Source organism: Vitis vinifera, chromosome 5 (assembly GCF_030704535.1).
Source record: "Vitis vinifera cultivar Pinot Noir 40024 chromosome 5, ASM3070453v1".
Lineage (NCBI taxonomy): Eukaryota > Viridiplantae > Streptophyta > Magnoliopsida > Vitales > Vitaceae > Vitis > Vitis vinifera.
The window spans coordinates 21,152,501-21,172,354 of record NC_081809.1 but is presented as its reverse complement, the minus strand read 5'-3'; the positions used below and the strand labels follow the sequence as shown (position 1 = coordinate 21,172,354).

At 35.1% G+C, this 19,854-nt stretch overlaps 1 protein-coding gene across 1 annotated transcript in view; it reads left to right on the top strand.

The window, feature by feature from the left end:
• The window catches only part of LOC100256560 (phosphoglucan, water dikinase, chloroplastic), a 36,918-nt gene that overhangs the window by 6,585 nt on the left and 10,479 nt on the right, over positions 1-19,854 (top strand). The window contains exons 3-13 of the mRNA XM_002265175.4: positions 8,035-8,121; positions 8,208-8,339; positions 9,410-9,535; positions 9,626-9,804; positions 10,486-10,570; positions 15,456-15,620; positions 15,746-15,798; positions 16,820-17,028; positions 17,145-17,263; positions 17,640-17,710; positions 17,851-17,968. Coding sequence (XP_002265211.1) covers positions 8,035-8,121; positions 8,208-8,339; positions 9,410-9,535; positions 9,626-9,804; positions 10,486-10,570; positions 15,456-15,620; positions 15,746-15,798; positions 16,820-17,028; positions 17,145-17,263; positions 17,640-17,710; positions 17,851-17,968 — 1,344 coding nt within the window. The remainder of the gene's footprint in view (positions 1-8,034; positions 8,122-8,207; positions 8,340-9,409; positions 9,536-9,625; positions 9,805-10,485; positions 10,571-15,455; positions 15,621-15,745; positions 15,799-16,819; positions 17,029-17,144; positions 17,264-17,639; positions 17,711-17,850; positions 17,969-19,854) is intronic.

Here is a 19,854-nt window from a genome sequence, read left to right as displayed (position 1 = left end):
CCATGGACGTCTCTTTCTTTGAACATGTCTTCTTCTATCCCAAATCTCATGTTCAGGGGGAGAGCATGAATGAACATCAAGTTTGGGAGTCTTTTCTTGATGGTGTACCTTCTTTTCACTCAGAGTCACCAAATCCTTCCCAATTCGCGCCCACTGAGTTGTCCACACCCATGCCGCCATCAGTTCAGCCAGCCCAGCACACAAATGTTCCTTCTCCCGTGACCATCCAGTCTCCCATGCCTATTCAACCTATAGCCCCACAACTTGCTAATGAGAACTTACAAGTTTACATCAGGAGGAGGAAAAGACAGGAATTAGAGCACGGATCACAGTCAACATGTGGCCAATATATTGACTCCAATTCAAGTCTTCCTGAAGAGAACATAGGTGAGGATAGGGCTGGAGAGGTGTTAATTCCCAGCATTGATGATTCTACTTTGCCAATTGCATTGAGGAAGGGTGTTAGGAGATGTACAGATCATCCAATTGGGAATTATGTTACGTATGAAGGGTTATCACCATCTTACAGAGCATTTGCTACTTCTCTTGATGATACTCAGGTTCCCAACACAATACAAGAGGCATTAAAAATTTCAGAATGGAAGAAGGCAGTACAAGATGAGATTGATGCACTTGAGAAGAATGGGACGTGGACTATCACAGATTTGCCGGTTGGGAAGAGGCCTGTGGGGTGCAAGTGGATTTTCACCATAAAATACAAAGCAGATGGATCAGTCGAAAGATTCAAGGCTCGTTTGGTAGCTAGAGGGTTTACACAATCCTATGGGATAGACTATCAGGAGACTTTTGCTCCTGTTGCAAAACTGAACACTATCAGGATCCTTCTCTCATTGGCTGTCAATCAAGATTGGTGCTTGCAACAACTGGACATAAAAAATGCGTTTCTAAATGGGGACCTAGAAGAGGAAGTCTACATGGAAATACCACCTGGTTTCGAAGAAAGTATGGCAAAGAATCAGGTTTGCAAACTCCAAAAATCATTGTACGGCCTTAAACAATCTCCTCGAGCCTGGTTTGATAGATTCACAAAAGCAGTCCTGAAGCTGGGCTACAAACAAGGTCAGGCTGATCATACTCTATTTGTCAAGAAATCTCATGCCGGGAAATTGGCCATATTGATAGTCTATGTCGATGATATTATTCTATCTGGAAATGATATGGGGGAGTTACAGAATTTGAAGAAGTATTTGTCAGAAGAGTTTGAAGTTAAAGACCTTGGAAATTTGAAATATTTCCTTGGTATGGAAGTGGCTAGATCAAGGAAAGGAATCGTAGTCTCTCAAAGAAAATACATACTCGATCTTCTTAAGGAGACCGGTATGCTTGGATGCAAACCAATTGATACTCCTATGGAGAGTCAGAAGAAACTTGGTATCGAGAAAGAAAGTACACTGGTAGACAGGGGGAGATATCAGCGGCTTGTCGGGCGCTTGATTTATCTCTCACACACTCGGCCAGATATTGGCTTTGCAGTGAGTGCTGTAAGTCAATTCATGCACAGCCCCACTGAGGAACACATGGAAGCAGTCTACAGGATTCTTAGATATTTAAAAATGACACCAGGGAAAGGCCTATTCTTCAGAAAGACAGAGAACCGTGACACTGAAGTATACTCAGATGCGGATTGGGCAGGAAACATCATTGACAGGCGGTCCACTTCCGGATATTGTTCTTTTGTCTGGGGAAATCTTGTTACCTGGAGGAGTAAGAAGCAATCAGTTGTAGCCAGAAGTAGTGCAGAAGCTGAGTACAGAGCTCTTGCACAGGGAATCTGTGAAGGGATTTGGATAAAAAGGGTTCTTAGTGAACTGGGACAAACGAGTTCATCTCCAATTCTGATGATGTGTGATAATCAGGCAGCTATAAGCATAGCAAAGAACCCCGTGCATCATGACAGGACCAAGCATGTTGAGATTGACAGACACTTTATCACAGAGAAGGTGACTAGTGAGACGGTCAAATTAAACTATGTTCCTACCAAGCACCAAACCGCAGACATCCTCACCAAAGCTTTACCTAGGCCTAACTTCGAAGACTTAACTTGCAAGCTGGGATTATATGATATATATTCTCCAGCTTGAGGGGGAGTGTTGAAATAATGCCAAAGTTAGGACTTTAATTTAGGAATAAAAAAGGAGAGATCATTTAGGATATTTCCTTATGATTTAGTTTCCTAATTTTAGGAGAGAATTAAACTAGATTGATTGTTTCTTATTCAGTCATTTGTGTATATATATGTGTATGGTGTGTACCGATTCATTATCAATAAAGGAGTTCAGAAATTCTTCACAAACAATTGCTTTTCTTGGATAGGCAAATAGAAAAAAATATTAAACAAAGCCTAACAAAAAGGGAGGGCATCCTATGTCCACAGGGGATAGACAAGAGACACCAAAAGAAAAGAAAAGAAAAGACAAGGAAAGAAAAGAAAACCACCTAGCCAAAAAATAGGAAAGCTAAAATCAATGAGCCATAGACTATCAATGAAATCCAATAATGTACAATTTTCCATCTCTAATGTGGTATCATGGACGGATTTGATGAATATCTCCTTCAATTTTTTATCAATAGCTTTTCCTCATTGAAAATTCAACCATTACCTCCCATATGCACCAAAACTAGCAAAGGGGAGCCATTTGCCACACCTTCCTCTGCTGCTTATCCAAGCCTTGAATCTTCATCCTAACTAGAACACTTTGATATATACACGATAACATATTTTACTGCTGTCTACTCCAATCACAACGGATTAAAATGTGATTTGCTAAGTCTTCATTAGCTTTTCACAGACTATATCTGTTCAATATCATCCATCCTTTCCTTATGAAGAGATCAATGGTTAATATCTTCACTCATACCGTCTCAAAGGCAAAAAGATAGGTCCTTAGAGGAGCATAAGTACCCTAAACTTTCTAATTTCCTAACCTCCAAAATTTTTCTCATATCATGCTATCAACCAATTCACTAGATGCATCTTTCTTCGTTCTAAAGGACGCCCCCACTCCAATAATAGTAAAACGTATAAATAAATTCTGCATGCGTTTTTTCTAGTCTGATTTTAACATTCTTAGGAATTTCAAACAGGGACATGCAATATAGTGGAAGGCTCAAGAGCACTCAACAAATATTGCTTCTTCTAAGAGGCCAATCTCATTTTAAACTTCTCCTTAATCAAGTCCCACTCTGCACAAGTCTTATAAGACATTTCGAAAGGCAATCTTAGGTATGTGGTAGGTAGGTATCCAACCCTACAACCAAACAAGGAAACTGGTCTATCCACTCCAGCTCACCAGAAGGAATTACCTTGCTTTTACAGTTTGATTTTCAAGCCTGGTACAAAGTTAAAGCATATCAACACTATTTCTAGTATTTCACCACCTCTCACTAGCCTCACAAAAGTAAACTGTAATATGTAAATAAGAGATGAGAGACTTTCATCCCTTCTTCCCCTTTTTCCCCTTACCTTAAAGCCACTGATAAACTCCGCTGCCTTGTTCTTGAAATGAGATGAGTAAGTGCTTCTATAATCAAAACAAAAAGATGAGGAGAATCAAATCACCTTGCCTGAAGCTTAAGAACTCTGTGATCATACTAATCACTAGAATCCACATCCTTAATCTAGATATACAAAAAATGAATGCATGTATCCATATATAAACTATTATTTGGGTTCTACTTTATAACAAGTTATGTAACTTTTCTTTTCTTGTCTTTTCCTTTCCATTTTTTTAAGTTGTTTGAGGGGCTAGGATTATAAAGCTTTAAGGAAACTAGAGGGTCTAGCTTGTAGAGTTGTTGTGGCCCTCATAGAAATAATTCTGCAAAGGATTTTGTTAATAGTTCTTTCCTAATCTAGCTACAGAGAATTGTTTCTGGCTTGCAAACCTAGAATCGATTGTCTTTGAGTTCAAACTTAAATTGCATCACAATGTCTTGCTATTTCCTTATTTAATTGCTGAAAATCCATTAGAACGTTTTCATTACACATGTTACTAAAGGTGGACTGTAGATTTAATGTCCTTTGGTGCATCGAATTTGTATTAGAGCCCAAATCCTAGATCTAGATCATGTTTGAACTTGATGGAGTTTATGGGGAAAAAAAGGAAATAATTTTTTTTTGGCAATGGATAGGAATTTTTACCTTATTTGCTTATTCTAAAGTTGGGATTTACTTGTTGAGTCTATGAAGCTTTGCTTCTTATGCTCAACCCATAATGTCCTCCAAACAGAAGAGACTCCTTCCTATATGAATAGCAACTGGATGGGTGAGAGAGAGTTCTTGGTTGCTAGCAGTCTAAGATAGTTAAAACGAGGCATATAATTGGAGATTTATTGTGAGCCATACAAATGCTTCTGACTCGAACTAGTGAAGGGCCATAAGAGATTCCTGAAGGCAATTGTGACCTCTTGAGTATACTTGAGTAGTCTTAAGGATGAGAAACTTATAAGCGTAAAAAACCCTTCTCATGATGTTAGGCATGGAGATAATCTAGAGTGAGGTAAATTGAAAGATGTTCTTATTGCATGCACTTGACTTGGACGGGGGAGGCATCAAAGTCAAAAATGGTTTTTGGAAAGATGTATGATCAAGATTGTTTGAACACTTAACTATAATGAACATTCCTTGGGTAATCCATGTCAAATTAGTATTGGTGGGCTTCTAGTAATGGCACAAGCACAATGATGAGGGCATTTTCTAAAGCTATTTGGTGTCATATCTATGTTCCATGAGTTCGGGTACAAGTGTCAAGTGCGGGACCTGTTTGAGTATGATCTCACACCCATACCTTTATCATGTTGTGTTATCTGAAGAAAAGTGTGAGTTCTCAACAAGGATCTCACACCCATACCCTTGTCATGTTGTGTTGACACAGGTAAGTTGGGGGAAGTTGAAGATTTTCAGGTATCAAAGTGCAGTGTTGACCATAGAGGTGTATATCCTAGCTTTACTGGAAGGGTTGAGAGAGGCTGTTTCTTGGGAGCCTCAAGCTTGTTTAGAAATGAAATTCCTTTATCTGTAATACGGTTTTTGTTGCTTATTAAAAAAAAGGATAAAGAAAAAAGCAAATCCAAAAGTGATTTTTCTTGACTGATGTGTATTAAAGGTAACAAGGAGCCTATAGATTGTCTTCTTCTATGAAATTACCTTTTTTGGCCTGTTGGGATAATTTGGGTGGCCTGCAGGGGGCAGACTCTGATATTGTAGATCTTCCTCAAAGGATTGTATGAAGGAGAAAGGGCTGGTTGTCTTGGTTTATGCCTGCTTTGCAATATTTGGGTTATCTGTGGAAGGAAAAACTGGATTTTTGAGGTGAGAGTTTCCTCTGTTACATTTTAAGCTTCTGTATGGGCCAGCTGTTGAATTTCATTGGTGTCCTTTAAGCTACATCATGGCCAATTAAATTTTAACGTGCTCTAGTGAATCAGGGAAAATCCAATAGCTGGAGTTTGGAGTCCTCCAGAAATTTTATTTTGTTGATTGGCAAAGTGAGAGTCGGCAACATTCTTTTTAATCTCTTGTAAACTCACAGAATTTAATGGGGTGTGATTTTGTTTCCAAACCTTAGCTTAGAGCTTTACTAGGGAGTTTGAAGAAAGTGATAATGAAAGAACTCCTAGGGTGAGTGGTGGAGGGTGGATGCCGGTGTTTTTATTTATTGGGCAAAGTAGGTATCTTTAGGTTCTTGATGCTATATATATGAAATGGGGAAGTTTAGAGGTATTTTACAAAGCTTTTTGTGCATAACCCATATGCATAGCTAGGAGAGGATCTTATAAGAGATTATATGGCTTTGGAGAATTTATTAAATTTCTCCTTTTGTTTTTTTTTCCTTAGTTTCATCATCAGGTTTCAAAGTGTAAATACCAAATACGATATAATGCACTAACTCGGTGCTGAATCGGTAAGACTTGGATGACTCGATTGAAATTCCGAGTTAACTTGACCGAGATTCCGAGTTAACTTAGCCAACTTAGTTAGGTTATTGAAAAAATTTACAATCAGTACAGATTCCCTTTTCTTTCCCATCACAATAAAAATAAAAATATTTTCAAAGAAATCAAAGATTCCTCTACAAAAGAAAACACCTGTGATTTTGAAACTCAATCTTTCAACGCATCAATGAGAACATCAACGAAGAAGAAGTAAAAACAAATTGAAACCAATTGGTAACCCTTTCGGAAGCCTTTAAAAGTGGAAATTAGCATAGGATGAGGGTACATGATTGAATTTACTTACGTAACCATAAATCGAGCATTGTTGGAGTGTAGCCTACACTATGTAGGTGCTTTGGTACGTCGGTGGTGGTGATTGGACACTGACAAGGAAACCTTCACAGTCATCTTCCTCTAGTCGTGGGTGTGTGGTATCATGTGACTGTGTATGGATGGATTTGGTGGAGGGCTTGAAGCAGTAGTTGTGGTGTGTGGGTGGAAGGCTTGAACTTGAAGCTTAAATTGGTAAAGTTGAAAATTTATTTGGATGTTGTGTATGGTGAAAGTTGAAATTGGTAAATAATTAATTTTTATGGATTTATAATTTTATATGAATTGTGTGTGTATGTTGGAAGCTGAAATTGGTAAAATTTTAATTTATATGGATTTATAATTTTATATGGATGGTATGTGCATGGTGGAAGCTGAAATTGGTAAACCATTAATTCATACGGATTTATAATTTTATATGGATGGTATGACCTTACAAAATCTGAGACAATTTTGTTTTAATAATTTTTTTGAGCTTATTTAATTGTACCTATTTTTCTAATAATTTACGTAATATTTTTATAATTTTTTGAACTTTCTAATTATCTTATTTTGTTTATCGTCCGATACTGAGTTGATACATTGAGACCGATATGTCTTGGGACCCTCCGAGTCGGTGATCGATACTACAACTTTGAACCATGTTCTTCATAGCCTATTTTCTGTGATTTTGCATCTTGTTGGCTTAAGGACCTCTCCTTGAAACCCTTCAGTGGTAATCCTTTTTGGAATTCATAATTGTTGAATTACCAATTTTCTTAAAAGCTAGCTGTTAGGAATTGGGTCCATAAAATATATCATGCTCAGACATTGTCCTACATGGAGAGACAAAAGGCAGACAGGCAGACAACTAATTCATAAGTTTTGTGATCAAATATAATTATACAAATAAATAGATGAAAGGAGGATTCAAACTCAAGAGTTCCTGTTAACCAGATCTTTGATACTCTGTTGAGTTACCAACCTTTTTAAAAGCTTGAATTATTAGGACTTGGACCCATAATGTACATTATACTCTACCACTAATGAAGTCTTTTTTTTTTCTTTTTCTTTTTTTTTTTTAAAAAAAGGAAAACATGCAACTCTTGGATCATTCTTACTTATTTACATTTGTGTTCAATGATGACATATAAATAGGCCAAGCTGGTGGAACTGTTTCATTTGTGTCATATCAGCTTTCTGTTCTGTCATCTAGCTCTATGGTGAAATTCTGGTTTATGCCAGATGTGTCTTAGTTATTATTGTAGCTTTGGCCTCATGCTGAGTTAATCATACTAGGCAAAACCTATTGCCAATGTTACACACCCCCAGTACATTGCTGCCTAGGGAGATTGCTGCTCAAGTGAGCTGAGACATGAGATCTTTCCTAAACTTTGCCTGAATCTCCTATAACTAAATGGCACATGGACTCTACTACTAGACCACAAGGTCGCTGGCAGATGCATCACAGTTGCATCTGTTTTGGGGTTTTTCTCTTTCCATAACATTTGGCCTATGGTTGTTTATGGGTTTAAATGTACTATTTTCCTCATTTTCCATGATTTAAACTTACTGTTGAGCTAGCAAGCCTACAAGGGAACAAAGTAATGTGAATTTATGCCTGTTTTGTTCTTACCAGTACTGTTGTGAGATGGTATTTTTGCTATTTGCAGTTTTTATTGGAATGTTACGTTTTCTGCATGCCTCAAGTTCAAGCCATTATTTTCTATACTTGTATTTTTACATTCTTGAATCTCTTCATTGATGAAGCTTGAAGTTGTACGTGAGCTTTTAGTTGGAAATCTGGAAAGTGGAGACCGGTTGGAAGCTCTCATTTTTTCTGCCATCTATCTAAAGGTCCTCTATGTAGCTTTGCTTCTGCATGAGTTGTTTCCTTTGACTTGATTTCAATGTCCTTCTTAGATCTTCTCCTTCATATGCAGTGGATCAACACAGGGCAAATACCTTGCTTTGAAGGTGGTGGTCATCACCGTCCAAACAGGCATGCTGAAATTTCCAGGCTTATATTTCGTGAATTGGAAAGAATTTCTTGTATGAAAGATACTTCACCGCAGGTGAACAATAACTTTCTGACATAGATATGAGACAGAAATTAGTCTTCTTAAAATTTTCTTGCATTAAGATTTGGTAGAATGTTATTCTTGACAATGATATGCCATTGAGTTCTTAGAGTTAAAACACTGTTTTTTAACTCACAGTGGTGCCTACTGAAGTGCAATATGTAGTTCACTAAATCTTCTATTGTTGATCATTGCTTCCCTGCAATGCCATGAATAGAGTCTACCGTCTACCTTTTCTTATTTGCAATAGATAACAATTGGGAACACATTTAAGTCCATGGATCACAAACCAAATCCATGGTATGTGCTGGTCCTTGAATCCATGAATGCAAGAGTGGTATGAATTGTTTCTTAGGAAAGTGATTGGTTGGGGTCGGAATGAGGGAGGGAGTATTTTTTGTTTTCCCTTTGCTTTTTGGCGCTTTTAGGTGGCCGTTGTATACACCGTGTGTACTTTGGTACACCCCTTTTGGCGTTTTAATATAAGTTACACTCACCTATCAAAAAAAATTTCTTAGGAAAGTGATCTCTCAAAAATTACAAAAATTCTCAATCTAAAAACACAAGTTTAACGAGTTCTTCTCTCTTGTTTTGCTCTCCTGATTTCTCTCTATAATGCCATGAAAAAAAATTGATAGGAAACCTCCTTTAGATAGGGCAAAGATATCATAATTCAATAAAGGAAATAGGAAAGAATTTTTTGTGTACTTCTAGCATGATTAAAGCAAGAATGCTTGGGATCAATTGGAGACTTCTAGGCTAATATTTAACCCCCTATACCTATATTCTTGATTATTACACCTAAGAATGCATGTTGACAATGCCTGAAAATCTTCACATACACAGAAGTAAGGTCTTGTGCTAACAATATGACTAGGACAAAATTGCAATAAAGTCACTAAACCATTAGCTAATTTCTCTTACAGTATCTGCTACCACCTACCAACATATGTTAGTGTTCTTTTGTCCAGACTGTTGAGGTTTTACTTACCTGTCATATAGTCTTTTTTTTTTTTTCACTCACTCTATTCATTTAATTATATTTTTTATTTGATAATGTGCAGGAAGTACTTGTCATTCGCAAGATTCATCCATGTTTGCCATCTTTTAAGGCAGAATTTACTGCATCTGTTCCCCTGACTCGAATTAGAGATATTGCTCATCGGGGTGATATCCCTCATGATCTCAAGGTTGTATTAATTATAATGAGTGGTGAATTGGTTCTTAATGTTTTCAAATAAAGTTGCATTAATTATTTGTTATTTTCTTCTCCATTACAGCAAGAAATCAAGCACACAATACAAAACAAGCTCCACCGAAATGCTGGCCCAGAAGATTTGGTTGCTACAGACGCAATGCTTGCAAGAATTACTAGGAACCCTGGAGAATATAGTGAAACATTTGTAGAACAATTCAAGATATTTCATCACGAACTCAAAGATTTTTTCAATGCTGGAAAGTATGCTTTATAACGTTTTAAGTATTTGATCACTTTAACATTTCAAAGATGTTTTGAATTGTTAGGGCAACAATGATTGGATTCTTTTTTCTCTAACATGAATGTTTGCCAAATTTACATTTATCGAAGTAATGAACTAGGATGATAGTATGACTAAAGTGATATTACTTCACATGTAAGCTTCAATAAAAATATAACAAAGTTATCTCTAGTCAATTCTATTTTGATCAAGCTCTAAGTGGATAACCTTTATAACTTGGTGATTTTCCGACTCTATGTTTTTCCCTTTCAATTTTTCCCTAAACCTTCTTCCTAGTTCCTACACCTTGACTACAGTCCTCTTTATAATGTTATTAGTCACATTGATTGAGATCTGTTGCTCTCTGCATAATCAACCGTTTGTGTTAATTTTCTCAAGATTATAGCTGCACATTTAATGGTGGATAAGTTCCAAAAGTTAATTGTTTGCTTTCCAATTGCTTTTATGCATATCACTCTTGGAACAAAATCTCATTATGTAATTTTTGTGGCTATTTGTAATGATGACATGCTAGAATTGATGATGATTTAACGTTTTATTCACCTAAATTCTCGTAAGCAATCTAAATTCATTTGTTAACCATAGAGCTATGTTAAATCATTCAACAAGCTAATTTTATCTGTGGTTGTGTATTGTTTCAGCCTTACTGAACAACTTGAATCAATAAAAGAATCTTTTGATGACCGAAGCTCATCAGCCCTTACATTATTTTTGGAGTGCAAGGAGGTATAGAGTCATTTTCTTTTGTCTTTTGTTTCATCTCTAGATATGAGTTCCTGTTTAAGCTGGTGTTTGGTGGTGAATTTGAGGCGGTGCAAATTAAATTTCTGACCAAGTTATGCTTATCCCAAAAAAAAAAAAGGGTCTTGATTAAAAAACCTAACAGTACTGCAGGCTCTTCCAATGCTTGAAAGCATCCAGTTTTTATACTGATGTCTGATCATTTCTAGTGGTTCCCATTGTGCTACACATATGATGGTGAATTTAGATTTACTTGGTATATGGAAATACATAGGTAGTAGATTTTCCAGTCCATCTTGATATGATTATTATTTATATACATTTTTTAGGTTGAATTAGGTAGGAATTTCTATGAATTTATACAATTTCATTCCTCAAAAAGGAGCTTCTGCCATGCTACGAGAAAATGACACTCTTAATGTCTTCAAACATAACTTATATGCCATAGTTTGGAACTTGCCATATTTTGCCATTTATTGTCCTAACATAATGTTGTATCTTTGTCGCCTTACCAACTTCCCTTTTCTTTTTCGTTATATAGTAATTTTGCTTTATGTGCTTCAAACAAATACTTTGAGTTAGAATAATGTTAAATGTTTTTAAGATTGGTTTCATATTGAGTCTTGAACCAGAGATTCTTGAGGATAGTTCCTCAAGCTAAGCTTTTTCTACATGTTAACATTCATCGCTTTCTCTTCCTGGAAACCATTTTAGGATCACATCACGAGTTTCATGTTTGCAGATAAAGATCCCTTGAAAAACCAAGGAGAAAATGATCTCCCAGCTGATTCAGGAGACTAGACTATGATATTTATTTATTTTTGATAAGTAAAACGTGTGTTGTATTAAATAAAAGGTATACACGATGTATACATATACAAAAACCAATAGAGGTGATAATATAATCGCACCCTAAGGGGAACCTAACCAATCCACAAATTCTATCAAAGAAGTAATGCTATCTCCGATGTACACTAACCCAATCCCAAAATAGGTAAAAAAAAAAAAAAACTTTTAAAAGATTGATCTAAGCATTCCTTGTCCTCAAAAGCTCTCCTATTACGTTCCCTCCAAATGGACCAAAAAATGCAAAGAGGAGTAACTTTCCAAGCCTTTTTCCTTTTTTTGCCAACCGGTACAACATTCCAACTTAGAAGCACCCCCCCTCACTGAAGAATGCATCACCCACTATATGTGAAAAAGAGCACAAACCAATTGCTACAATGTACTTGCTTTCAGACAATGCGGTTCCTTTCCTTCACAAATCTCCAAGACCATTTACCCAAGAGAGCCTTGTTGAAGAGATGAAGACTTTTAAAACCCAATCCCCCATTATGCTTCTACAAACACACAATCGACCAATTGATAAATTACTAGCCTTGAGACCAAGGAAAATCTATTAATTAAGCAAATAGTAATTAATTGATAAATTAATGATTTATTAATTTATTAATTTATCAAGGTCTTCCTTATTTTCCCAAAATATTGTATATAATATTGTTTTATTGTAAATTAAATATTTCCTTTTAACAAGTAACTATTTTTCATAAATTTTGTTTAAACAAGTAAAATTCATGAATCTATTTATTTTTTTAAAGAAGTATTAATTTTTCAAAAAATATAACATTACATTGTTGAATGTACCACATTAGGGTTTATTTCACTCGCACCCCCGAAGGTTTGATGTAAATACACCTAGTCACCATTGATTTTAATTTCATTAGTTAGCACCCTTACAGATGAATTCCATCTATAAATTTTATTTTTTTTAAATAATAAAATTATTTTTTATGGAGTTGTTAAGCACACCTATCTAAAGTCTTTTTTTACCTAGAACTTGCTAAAATTAAATTTTTTTGAACATAATACATCCATAAGGGTGCTAATCAATAAAATTTGAAACTAATGATAGCTAGATGTATTTACATCAAATCTCAGAGGGTATGAGTGAAATTAACCTTACCACATCATTCTATTTTATGAACATTTAACCAAATAAAACTCTATTTAAGTCAACAAAAGTATAGCACAACACATCATACAACAATGGCTTCTCATCTCAAAAGGTATAAAGAAAACAACAATGACTGTGAAATGCATAAAGCATTGTGCAAGTACAACAAAGAAAATCCAACTTGCACTCATAAATAATTACAACAATGGGTTTCAGAAAAGTTTAACTTGCAAGTAAGTCAAGGGATGATATCAAATACGATTAAGTTGTCTTTAGAATTTCTCTTGATTGATTTTAAAAAAGGCGATGTTAAACAACACAAAGGCGCAAAATTCCCTGATGTGGAGAAGACTCTTTATAACTGGATTATCCTATACCAAGAACGTGTGGATATGATTGGAGAGCTAATCACAAAGAAGGCAAAAAAATTTCTGAAAAATAGAAGTATACCCTATAGATACTACATGATTCAATTTTTTTTAAGTTTAGCTTAAGTGTTTCAAATCAAAATATGAGATCAAAACATATTGTCATTTTAGAGAAAGTGGATCTGTTGATATGAAGGGCATTGAGAATAATTTGCAATCCATAAGGGGGAAAGTACATCAAGTTGCAATAAAAGATGTTTTCAGTATGGATGAAGGATTGTTTTATAGGTTACACTAGATCATTCTCTTGCAACAAAGCAACTTCAAAGAAAAAAACAAGACAAGGAAAGACTCGCAACTGCTATTTGTTTTAATGAGGATGGTTCAAAGAAAATTCCTTTATGGATTATCAGGAGGTATGCTAAACTACGGTTTTCAAGAATGTAAACTTGCACGATATGAACTGTGAGTATCATGCCAACAAACAAGAATGGATGATTGGGACATTATTTCAAGAATATGTTCGACAATTTGATAAACAAATGGATGATAGAAAAACACTCTTATTTGTTGATAATTTTCCTACTCATCCAAAAATTAGAGGATTGAAAAATATGGAATTGCTTTTTTTGCCACCCTATACGACATCAAATACTCAGCCTTGTCGTGTAAGGATCATGCGAGCTTTCAAGATGCATTATCATTGCTGAATTTATTGTTATCTTTTGGAGAGTTATAAAGTAGGGCAACCAAATCCCAAAAAGATAAATGTTTTAGATGCAATGAATCTTTCAATTTTGACTTGGACAATAGATGTTCAAGCAAACACAATTGCAAATTGCTTTTGACATTGTAAAATTAGGTCCGTAGATAACATGGCTTCATATAGGGTCAGGATTGTTTTACTTGTGTAGGCCTTTTGTTCCTTTTGTATAGCCCTCCTTGGTTAGTGGAGGTTTACTTAGTTCTTTTGATCAGACTTGTACTTCATGGGGAGGATTCCTCATCCTTCTCATGTTTCTTTTCTCATTTAATACATATATTTTGTTTCTGATAAAAAAAAAAAATAAATAACATGGCTTCATAGAATTTGGATGAACCCTTAGATGGCAAAGGCATTCGCGAATTGGAAATAGTAATCAAGGAGTTGCAGTGCCTTAATAGAATGAATGTCAAGTACCTCTTGAACTACCATGAAGAAAACAACACAACTTCAAAGATTTTGAGTGACAAGCAGATTATTGAGAGTGTTATGGGAAATGATAGAGAGGACGAAGTTAAAGATGATAGTTCTACTATGGAGCTCGTCTCACACAAAGAAGCACTCAACTTGATAATGACATTGAATAATTTCTTGTTGCAATAGGAGAACGTCACACTATAGCTTCTTTCCGCATTACGAAAGTTAAAGACAAGATCCAAATCGACTTCACTTTCAAGGAGAAACAAGCAACATTGGACACATATATTATGAAGGCCTCCTTAACAGATCATATAGATCTAGTAACATATTAGGAAATTATTAATTTATGTAGTAAGTGGATCATATATACACAGATTTTTCTATAATGTATTATCTTACGAATTTATCAAATTATTAATTTAGCATGTTGGTCCCAAGTCAGGATTGGCAAAAAAACATTATTTAATCAAGGTTATCAATTTATCAAGTATTAATTTATTGAGGTTCTACTATAGATTGATTTCCTAGGGAAGATGCAAAAACCAATATGTGTTCATAATGAGTGAGATTTGACACCATGTCTAATGCCTTTAGGTGGATGCTTATTTGGTTGATTGATTGTAATCAGGAAAGACTTCTTAGCTAAGAGGTGGGAATGACTTTATAGCCGCTTAGGAGCGTTAATATATGCCCCTTTGAGGGGTTTGGCTTGCATATTGTTTTGTGGGCTTGCGTATTGTTTTCTTACCTTTTTTCTGTTTGGACGGCTCTTTCTCATCCAGGATCAAATATCAGCGATTGACAAAATATCGATGGTTGGATTTTATGGAAATTTCAAGAAATACAAAAAGTATCGGATGGAGATCCAAAAAAAAAAAAAAAAATTTCTGTGGAACTAAAATTAATCAAAACTCATAAAAATATTGGGAAAAACTTAAAAGAAATAATAAAATAAGCTGTTGAAGAAAATAATGTATGCATAACCTTGAACCTCTTATATTTCCAGCCCATGCCTTCATCCCTTGAGCTAGGCCTTAAGTCCTTATATCCTATTTGTAAATTCTTGTTTTCTTTTCATAGTAAAATTGGTTGTTTTCTATTTGCAAACAAATACATGGATATATAACATAAAATAAAAATAGAAAATAAATGAAAAAGTGTACTTCAAGTTAATGATGAAGTCATGAAGCACAAACTTGTGGATAGATTTCACTCTGGACTTGGAATAGGATATTGTTCTAGTGTATTCTTCTGTTGGAACAAAGATGTTCCTGATTTCTGGTTACTATTATATTACATTATTGGTGTTAACGACTGTAATTTCAGTATCAGATGATAATAATTGAGTCTCTTATTGATGTCCAGAGATTGGATAATTTGGAAGAATCAAGTAATGCTTTGGATAAAAGCATTGATTTGCTGCTCAAAACTGCACAATCTTTGAATGCTCTTAGAGAAGTAATTGTGAAGGGTCTTGAAAGTGGTCTCAGAAATGATGCCCCTGATGCTGCAATAGCAATGCGTCAAAAGGTGGAACAATTACATGATAATCCTTCTGCATTAGCTTCAAACTGAAAAAATCTCAAACTTGATGCTATTAGTTTTGTTCCTCAAATTCTGTTAGTTTTATTCCTCACAATACTTGTTTTGAACAGTGGCGTCTTTGTGAGATTGGCCTTGAGGACTACTCTTTCGTTCTTTTAAGCAGGTAGATACATCTTGGGGTTTTCATGAGACTGATTTTCTCAGTTTGCCAAGGTTTTGGAGTTAAATAGCGCAGCATAAAAATTGCATTATTATTTATCTACAATGATATCCATTGATTCCTCATCCTTGATATTCAATGTCTCATACAGACATGGGACAGATGTGTTTGGCACTGGTTTTAACTCTTATAAAATTCACCTTTTTTTTAAAAAAAAAAAAAACTTTTACTATAAGAATATGTACAAAAACATGTGCTACTTATGGGTTTGCATTTGAAGCTGTTATTGGAACTTTAACAATTAGTGAGTTGAAGGAGATGATTATCTCCACTTATGGGCTTCTTAATGCAAGAGAAGGCTCTAGAAACTCAAAATATGGATTTCTAAGTTGCAGATTTATCAAGGGTGTTGAGGAGTTATTTCCCCTGGGTTCTTAGGTTACCTAACCAGATAGCAGACCAGTTAGAAGAGTGAGGAGCTTCTCTTTAAAAAATTTTGGTGGAGCGCCCCCATAAGCTGTATAGTATTCTAGTCTTTTCATCTTTGTTTGGGATGTATATGGTATCATCTTAGTTATATTTCATGTGTTTAATTTGGTGAAGGGTGCCTCATTCTTCCCATAATTTTTCTTCTTAATGAATTGTAAAATGAAAGCTAATCTATATTGTAGATATTACATGTTTTTTATGTGTAATGCATGCTATTGCATCAGTATGTTGTCTATGACAAATTAGTGATGCAGCATTTGCATTATACAATTAGTGATGTGGCATTGTTCATATCAAACCATATTCATGCAGAGGCCGTGATAGTTGCTAAATTGATTCTGATAACTTACATTCAAACTTTTTCAGCTGACATTTTCCCTGGCTGTAGTGGTACCATCTAGTTGGCTGCCCAAACTGATTCTTGTATTCTGCTTCATGTTTTTATTTTTAATTTTTAATTTTTAATTTTTTGACTTGTAACGTTGTTAATGGAATTTTTCTATGGTTAATGCATTACGGTTGTTGCTCTGAATAGATTTCTCAATGCACTTGAAGCTGTTGGAGGGGCTCAACAACTCAAGGAGAATGCAGAATCAAAGAATGTAAGCTCTTGGAATGATCCACTTGGTGCCCTTTTTATTGGAATCAGTCAGCTGGGGCTATCTGGTTGGAAGCCAGAAGAATGTACTGCTATTGGAAATGAACTCCTTGCATGGAAAGAGAAAGGTCTTTCTGAAAGAGAAGGTATCTTCTTTCCATTTTGGTCTTCAGCTAGTGCTTGACTTTGTTGGTTTATTCAGTGAAGTTGTAGCGCTTGTCTAAGCATATCTTCATTTTGATGTCCTCTTTATCTGATAAAGGCAGTGAAGATGGGAAGGCTATTTGGGCATTAAGGCTCAAAGCTACTCTTGATAGATCAAGGAGGCTGACTGAAGAATATTCTGAAGTACTTCTTCAGATGTTCCCTCAAAAAGTTGAGGTATAAATTTCTAATTTTGCAAGGTTTGGAATTTTGTATTTTGTGACAAAGTTCATGTATTTGCTCTTCATCACTGGATGCTTTTATCCTCTCTCTTTTCTCATGTTGGAGGCAATAATACTACATCCTTATATATTTGGAAGGTTTTATGACTTTCAGTGTCCTTAGTTCACAATCTTTATGTGCTAGATTTATATAGGTTTGAAATATAGAGTCATATGGATTCTGGTGGGCTCATTTAGGTTTTCTCACCTTAAATATATAAAATATTCCGTTTTCATTAATTCCCAGTTCCTCACTGTATAATGGATGAGCCATAGAATGCGAAACAAGTTATTTGTTGTTGGACTTGAAAGTTTTTTCCATGGTCTTGCAGATGCTAGGAAAAGCTCTTGGGATACCAGAAAACAGTGTGAGGACATATACTGAAGCTGAAATTCGTGCTGGGTATGGTAACACTTTCTCTTTCTTAATTCCTTTAAAAATGTTGTATTTAATGCCTTATGCCGCTTAGTCAATACAGTTATATTGGTAGTTATAAAACCGGTATTGCCATCTAACTCTGCAAGGGCAAATGTTGTTTGTAGTGTAATTTTTCAGGTCTCAAAACTTTGTACGCTTCTTTTAAAAGCTGTTAGAAGCACACTTGGGTCACAAGGTTGGGACGTTATTGTTCCAGGAGCTGCTCATGGAACCCTAGTCCAGGTACTTCTGATTAGTTCCAAACAAGAGTCATCAAAGTCATCATTTTACCAACTATCCACATATTCCAATATTTGATTAAGTTCAAATTACTTGGTTGGAATGTTGAGTTTTATTTTTTTTATTTTTTACAAATCAATTTTCAAAATAGTTACTGACTGAAGAAAATCAATTGAAATTGATGATGGCACAAGCTTTTCTTATGTTTGCTTTAGCACGTGTATCTGTCACCATTGTTTCCTAATATGAGAGTTTGATCCTTCTCATTCTCAATAATGTTCTTTGTACTTTTTTTAATTCGATCTTTTCTTCTACCAACTCAATTCCTTTTACTCTTGTAAAATTTATTTTGAAATCCAAAGCTTTGTCAAAAGTGAAGGTCTTTACATGGCTTGTGGCAAATAAGAAAGTCAATACTAATGACTGGCTCCAACAAAGAAGATCATGCAAAACACTTTGCTCGAAATGGTGTCTGATTTGCTAGGGGAATGGGGAGGTTTTTTTAGAGTGCGTTTAACAGCGATTCTAGAAAGTGTTTTTGACATTTCTAATACTTGAACGATAAAATTTTTCAAGTATAAAAATACTAAAAACACTTCTTAAAATCACTACCAAACGCACTTTTATTATTGGTTGGGGGAATAAGGACTTTAGAGATCTTCTTTTTCTTCTTCTTTTTTATTTTTTATTTTTTTATTTACATTGCCCTGCAACTGTAGCATTATGGTGTAGACTATTCAAACTTGTGGAATTGATTAGGTTCTGTTGAGAGGGTGGATGAGATGTTGAGTATATCCTTTAGAGGTTTTGAGGGACTCCCTCTAGGCAAGTATCTTTGACACATTGCTAGCCTTACTATGATTTAGACTATTTGGTGGGAAAGGAATGCAAGATTTTTTTTTTTTTTTGAGATAGTTGGATGTCTTTGAAAGCAATTTGAGACTTGTTTTACTTTTCTTCTTCCCTTAAGCTTCTGTTGGTGAAGCTTTTGCAAGCATCCCTTTAATCCTCATTCTACTGGATTGGAACATAGTTTACAAAACCATGATGTTGACTAAGGAGACTCTTTCTGAATAACAACCACCTCTAATAGGTTTTGTTAAGCTAAATTTTGATAAATTTTCTTTGGATAACCTAGGGAAGCTAGGGCCTACAGGGTTGCTTAGGGACCACTTTGGCATAGTGAAAAGAGTACTCTAACATGCAAGTCAAGGTTGAGCTGTTGAGGCAGAGATTCTAGCCCTTTTTAAAGGGTTATTGCATGCACAAGCTTTAGGCTTCTCCAATCTCTTAGTAGAGGGAGATTTTGTTATTGTCATATCATGGACAACTGAGAAAGAAAGAGGGTCACGGAAGGTTGACAGGTTGCTGCACTAAACTATTAATTTTTCTTCAAAGTCGAGGTGTTCTTTTTCTTGGATTCCTCACTTAGATGATCATGCCGCAGATGCATTAGCAATGGAACTAGACATTTGGTTTCTTTTATAGAAGAATTTATACCTTCATGAATTGTAGCTAGCATTGCCTTAACCATTTTGATGTGTGCAGATAGATTTATTTTTTTGAACGAGTATAGAATTATTCACCTTTTTTATCAGAATTTATATAGAGGACTTTGTACTTCTTGGAATGATCTCATCCTTCTTTGTGCTTATTATTTTAATGCAATGAATTAGTTGTTTATGATAAAAAAAAAAAAATAGTAATTTGAGAGCATTTCATAGCAATGTAGTTCAAAAATGAGCTCATTCAATACTATATTGCTTATTTCATAAAGTTGTATATTCGGAAATCAATCTTTATATTACTTGGTTTGCCAGACCAATTCTTCTAAATCCTCAAGATATTTCTGCATCTAAATCATTACCAACAATAAAAATCAGCATTGA